This window comes from Pinus tabuliformis, chromosome 5_2, assembly GCF_031772625.1.
Source record: "Pinus tabuliformis cultivar Carrire ecotype Pingquan chromosome 5_2, CPIR1, whole genome shotgun sequence".
Lineage (NCBI taxonomy): Eukaryota > Viridiplantae > Streptophyta > Pinopsida > Pinales > Pinaceae > Pinus > Pinus tabuliformis.
Genome location: NC_142306.1, coordinates 875628877 through 875635435, shown reverse-complemented (window position 1 = coordinate 875635435; position 6559 = coordinate 875628877). Strand labels below are relative to the sequence as shown.

The 6559-nt window shown below is 38.5% G+C and overlaps 1 protein-coding gene across 1 annotated transcript; it reads left to right on the top strand.

Annotated features, from left to right (window-relative positions):
- The first annotated feature begins 360 nt into the window (after nt 1-360).
- On the top strand, nt 361-6263 carry LOC149162094 (CO(2)-response secreted protease-like). The gene is made up of 11 exons (XM_089435098.1): nt 361-444; nt 529-620; nt 726-823; nt 1904-2068; nt 2158-2269; nt 2377-2959; nt 3322-3419; nt 4794-5033; nt 5141-5255; nt 5375-5588; nt 5698-6263. Exons 1-11 carry the CDS (start codon nt 361-363, stop codon nt 6261-6263), a joined length of 2367 nt encoding a protein of 788 aa, XP_089291224.1.
- The last annotated feature ends 296 nt before the right edge of the window (nt 6264-6559 follow it).

Genomic DNA, 6559 nt, shown 5'->3' with positions numbered 1-6559 from the left:
CATTTATTCATCTAAAATTTTAAACTCTACAATACTAATGTATTATGTAGGTATACGGCTTTAAAATACTAATATGCGAGGTGTGGGTATATGGCTTTAGAATACTAATATACCAGGTGTGGGTATATAGCTCACACTGTACTAATAACGCTTATTAGAATCAAGCACAAAATGTCAATCACTCAATACTCAATAGTAAGCTAATACAATAATACAAGGTAATAAAATCAGTTAGAGGTATTACAACGACCTATAAATAAAGCCATCAAGCAGGAAACAAATATTGGTGGCTTTTCATACCTTCATTTGCTGATGGTTTGTAATATGCAATAAATTTTCATCTTCCCCTGGTACACAAAAATGGCAGGAGCTTCCACCATATCATCCACACTGATAATTCTTATAATATGTTCTTTCGTATCTTGGTCGGACGCTCAAGGACAGGTCTAATATCTCACTAAGTATTTTATAATATTTCAAGTTCTGTAATCTGGGATGAGTATGATATTTTGGTTTGTAATCCTGCAGGCCTATGTAGTCTACATGGGGTCTTCTGTGGGAATTGCAAAAGGCTATCTTAGATATTCCCATCTGCAGATGTTGCTTTCTGCTGTTGGAAGGTAAGGGGAATATCCTGCTGCTTTTGGTGAAATAAACTGTAATTGACAGACTGTATTAATTGTGGAATTGGGACTGATTTTATGTTGTTGGTGAGCTTACTGCAGTAGCAAGGTGGCAAGAAAATCTCTAATCTATTCATACACTCACTCCTTCAATGGGTTCTCAGCAGTTCTCTCCGAGCAACAAGCCCAAGTAATAGCTTGTAAGTTCTTAAATTTGTCCCTCCTTTTTGTTTGGATCTCTATGAGGATTGGAATTACAGGAATATCTAGACAACTATATTCACCCCAGTGCAAACCTCAATCCTAGGAAGGGATTCCAAGCTATGTGATGCTTGTTTTGTGGATAGAAAGGCCTTCACATGATGAGTCAACAGGGGATTTCCCCTTCTCTTAACCGATCGATTTCTCATTTGGAATGATGACATTTTCTCTTTGACATAATTTCAAATATCTTTTTCACATGGAGAATTTCAGATTTAGATTTTCTCAGATTAACATACTGGGAGTATGGTTATACTGTGTACTGTATTTTTATGTTCAAGTTTTACTTATGATTAAACTGTGTATTATACTTTTATGCTCAAATTTTTGGAAAACAGTTTACCCAGCATCGGAAGGGCTGGGTTAGAGCTATATTTGTGCTGATGGCCATAAACAATTTGCCTAATTCTTCGCCATAAGCAATGTGCCTATATTTGTGTTGATGGCCATAAACAGTGTGTCTAAACATTCAATTAGAAAACACAAAAGGTTGATGGATCACGCCACTCCCACAAGGTTCTAGATTGCAAATTGCTTGCCCAGATGAAAAAGATCAGATATGTGATATATCAAATTCGCACGGTGCCAAAACATGGAGATTAACACCTGAATTTGAGACCTCTTAACCTAATGAATCCATGGCAATAATAACACTACCAGGGTTGGCTCCTCTTAACCTGATGAATCCATTTAATAATAACCCTACGAGGGATGGCTTATTAGGTTGTGGTCAGTAGTAATCAGGTGAAATGTTACTATAATTAGCAGAAATAATTGACCACAATTAGCACAGGTTTTATTCTCAATCCATTCTTATTTGGACTTTACAAATAATCCCCAGCACCATGTCCCTGGACTTTCGATCTGTCTTCACCCAGAAATAGGGTGGTTTATATTAACTATGCAGCTCATAAGATAAAACTATATTTAGTCAAAGCAATTTAGAGTTTTATATTTCTCTCCTAGAAAGAATAACTATTATGGGACTAAAGCAATCGGCGATTTTTGGTATTGGACAGCAATGCCAGGGGTTGTTTCAGTGTTCCCTAGCAGGATGCATAAACTGCATACAACAAGATCCTGGGATTTTCTACGACTGCAAGCAGATTATGCAGAAGGAAGTCATGAGTCTACACTGCATGCTCCAGTTACAGGCGATGTGATTATTGGAATTCTTGACACAGGTAGAAATGGCAAGAATATCAGGGCATCATGATTAATTTGATATATTATTATACTTATAGGCTAATGTTTTAAGGTTTGATTTCTGTAGGTGTTTGGCCAGAATTAGAAAGCTTCGATGATGAGGGAATGGGACCTATTCCTTCTAAATGGAAAGGGAAATGCATGGAAGGAGAGAATTTCAATTCATCTAACTGTAACAGGTATGTTAAGAAATTCGTCAATATTCTATTTTCCTTGATGCACACATCAATAAATTCTCTGTACATGAAACACTGATTCTTGAACGATTGCATTTTAAAATTCTCAGAAAGCTGATTGGTGCCCGTTACTATGGCGACGGATTCTCCATGTCTATGGATCCTGAAGCGAATTTCCGCATCTATGATGGCCCAACTACTAATGACATAAACGATCTTCCAAGGTCAATTAGGACTTATGCGTCTGCGAGGGACTCCATGGGGCATGGGAGTCACACCTCTACAACTGCAGGAGGAAGATTAGTAGATAATGCAAGCTATTATGGGTTGGCAAAGGGAGTAGCCAGGGGAGGAGCTCCTCTTTCGAGGATTGCAGCCTATAAGGTCTGCTTTAAGGATGGACATTGCTCGGAAGCTGATATACTTGCAGCCTTTGACGATGCCATTAAGGATGGCGTCGATGTATTATCTCTTTCTCTCGGCTTCTCAACAAATCTATTGACAGATGCTGTAGCCATCGGTGCATTTCATGCGGTGCAGAATGATATTGTGGTTGTTTGCTCTGCTGGTAATGATGGGCCTTATTCCTACACGGCTGTCAATATTGCGCCATGGATCTTGACTGTGGCAGCAAGCACTGTTGACAGGTTTTTTGATTCCAAAGTTGTTTTAGGAAACAACAAAACATTTGATGTAAGTATGTACTGCCAAAGATTATTTGTATGCAATGGCGAGCTTTATGCACTTTTGGGAAGTGTTTTTAAGAGGCATTTTGACAGGCATTGCATTTACCTGGATAAGTTTTTCAATTATCTTGGATAAGATTTTGCACAGTTGTAATATTCCAATTATCTTGTAATATTTTGGATATGATCTTGCCACTTCAATGTTCCATCTAAACAATCTTTCCAGGGAAAATCTCCAGATGTGCATAAGTCCCATCTTTATATGTAATGACGGGGTTTATACACCCTCAGGAAGAGCCTTCAAAATTATGAAGTACTAAAGTAAATATCTGTAAGATTTAATGAATTAATTTCCTCGTTCTGGTGCAGGGACAAGCACTGAACTATTTCAATCTCAGCGAAAGCTCTTATCCCATTGTTTTTGGTGGAGACATTGCAGCAACTGGAGTCTCTAACATTTCAGCAGGGTATGTATTCACTTATCTGGTTTTTCTCATGCCATGTATAAATCTAACATAGCCCTATCTTATCTTTTCTGCTATCATGTATAAATCTAGTATAGATCTCCTGTCATGTATAGATCTAACATAGATCTCTCTTATTTTAAGATGCATTGAGCTTCTAACTCAGCAGATCATAAATTTTTGGTATATAAATAGAAAATAATAATGATAGCATTTAGCAAGTCGGTACATCATTCTTCTAATATTGAAACTGGCCTCAACCTCTCTAAACTCATTCTTACCTTAAAAGAATATGAAAAATCATATATATTATATATATTAAAGAAACAAATAAACCTATCAAATTCCTTTTTAAGACTTATTGAATATAAACACCGTCTGAGCTGCTCTCTGTGGTACGAATTTGTCCCTTCAAAGGGTTATCCTTTTAAGGCTCCTCGTACAATTTCCTTCCATCCTATAATTTGAAAATGTTTTCCCTGAATCCTTTTTCTTAGGTTATTGATATATGCCTTGCACTAGTGCTCTCTCTACCTCCTCTTGATGGCAAGCCTGAGAAGCTCAGAGGTGGTTGTCCCATCCCTGTGGATACTCTCCATTCCCCTGTCTCACCTTTAACTTATATGAATTTTTCCTGAATTGGGTTGATACCATTTTCCCCTCCATGGTATATTTGGTTTTCAAGAATCTCGTATCTTGAGATCACAGGAGGTTAAACTAGCTGATGTTGTATAGTTGACCTTTTGTGCTTTCCTCTGCCATTTACATTCCACAAGTGTAGATGCCATTACATGCTTGTGTTATTAAATCTCTCCCACCTAAGTTGTAAAATATCTATCTTCTCCCGGCTTATAGTAATGCTTCACTTTTCTAAGAATATTTAACTACTCCTGGATTATAGCAATGTTCCATTTTTATTTGTTGCAATATGTAAAGTTTTATTTTTTAAGTTTTTGGTATATTTTTTTAGTTAATTTTGTTAAAAGAAATTCTAAAAATATCTTGGAAGTGTAGGATTAAGTTTTGAAATCTGCACAATATGAATATTTCAAAGATTTTGAACAGTCCTAAATCTATTTACACATTATAAACAATTAAACTAATCAAATATTGTATGAAAGAATCTCGAAAAAACAAAAACAAAACACAGAACAGTTAAACGGCTCACTTTTATTGATCCTTCTAGTCTACCTTTCCCTCTGGCCAACTTAACAGTTAAAGTAGTGCTCCCTTTTATTGATCATTTTAGTCTATCTCCCCCTCTGGCCAACTTAAATTTGTTTTGGCAAATAGAACCGACGACCTGCAATAATTAGTCTTTCTATTTACTAATGGCAGACCATGGCTATAGCATAATCCCCTGATAATTGAGTGCAGGCGTTGCAGAAATCATTCTCTCAATGAAACGGAAACAAATGGGAAAATTGTGCTGTGTCTTCAGGGTGAAGTTGATGAAAAGAGAAAGAGCAAGAGCTCCTTTATTAAAAGTGCAGGCGGCGTGGGAATGATCATAGTTGATGACACAGACAAGTTCATGCCTTCAACCTACGACCTCCCTGCAACTCAAGTTTCACAGACGTCCGGGTTGGAGATCCTTGACTACATAAGATCTACCACGTAATACCTAATTCTTCAGTTACTGAACAGTATATATATATATTTTTTAACTGATTTAATTATTGTTGCATTCACTAATGTGCTTATTTGATATATGTGACATGCAGTGAGGCCACTGCAACCATTCTTCCAGCAAAAACCGTGGTAGGGTTCAAGCCATCGCCAGTCGTGGCCAAATTTTCATCTCGTGGTCCCAATAAACTAACTGAAAACATTCTCAAGGTAAATCAGTGAATTACGAAATTTCTTGCCAAAATCTCCCCTTTTTGAGAGTTTATCGGGTTGCCAGGTTGCCATGTTGCCCGTGCCCGTTAACTATATCAACTCCAATTGTATTGCAGCCGGACATTACTGCTCCCGGAGTCAACATATTGGCCGGGTGGACCCCGGAGATCCCGAGTGGCGACCCCCCTCCAGGTGAATCGCCCAGTCACTATGCTATAGTGTCAGGGACATCCATGTCCTGTCCACATGTCAGCGGAACTGCTGCCTTATTGAGATCTGTCAACCCTGAATGGAGCGCCTCGGCAATCAAATCTGCTCTCATGACTACAGGTATGATTCTAGGAAGCTCAATTTATCAACAATTTTGAAAGCTCGGAGGCCAAATTCCAGAAGCTCAATTTCAATTTCAGATTTGATTCATTTTGTCTCATTTCTGCAGCAACCACAATGGACAATGCAAACGCTCACATAACGAATGACACGGGCTCCTCATCCACAGCATTTGACTTGGGAACTGGGGAGCTAAATCCCGTGAAGGCGCTGGACCCCGGGTTGGTCTATGAGAGTGATCCAAAGGACCATTTTCTGTTCCTCTGCTATCTTGGCTACAATCAAACCCAGATCGGCATCATTTCTGGGAACAAATCCTTTGTCTGCCCCCTGGATTCGAAACCGGAGCTTATCAGCAACCTCAACTATCCATCCATTGCCATATCCAAATTGAACGGCACCAGGTCTGTAGTTCGAACATTGACGAATGTGGGTCCCGTTGATTCAACATATACAGCCACAGTGATGCCCCCTCCAGGGGTGGGTGTGAAAGTATCTCCCGAGAAATTGGTGTTCTCAGCATCTCAGAAAAGTATTAGCATCAATGTGCAACTAAAGGTCACGGCTGCTCCCAGTCCATCCTCTGTGAAGAACTATGTGTTTGGCAGCTTGAGTTTCTCTGATGGCACTCGTTCTGTCGTTACACCTCTCGTTGTGAATCCCGTTTCTGTTTGATGATCTCCATTCAGTGCGGGGGTACTTCTAATAAAATTCCATACCATGGTCATGCTTTGAGCTCAAGGATCATCATAAATCACATATATGTTGCAGCATGTTAAAGGTAACCTAAGGAATGGAAGTTCAAAAAGTAGCTACAATGGTATGGTGTCATTGAATTGACAGAAGGTATCGAAAGAGTTATGCATTTTAGGTTTGAGTGAAGTTTTAAAAATAGCAGCAATGCCATGATATCATTTAATTGGGAAAATTTATTGGAAAAATTGTGCATTTTATAAATGAGTGGGAAGTTT

Excerpts from the sequence above, each read along its gene's own strand:
- LOC149162094 (XM_089435098.1), top strand. The coding sequence starts at position 361 with ATGGCAGGAGCTTCCACCATATCATCCACACTGATAATTCTTATAATA. Across the intron at positions 3,420-4,793 it reads GTCTCTAACATTTCAGCAGG|GCGTTGCAGAAATCATTCTC; the intron begins GTATGTATTCAC and ends AATTGAGTGCAG. Across the intron at positions 5,589-5,697 it reads ATCTGCTCTCATGACTACAG|CAACCACAATGGACAATGCA; the intron begins GTATGATTCTAG and ends TCATTTCTGCAG.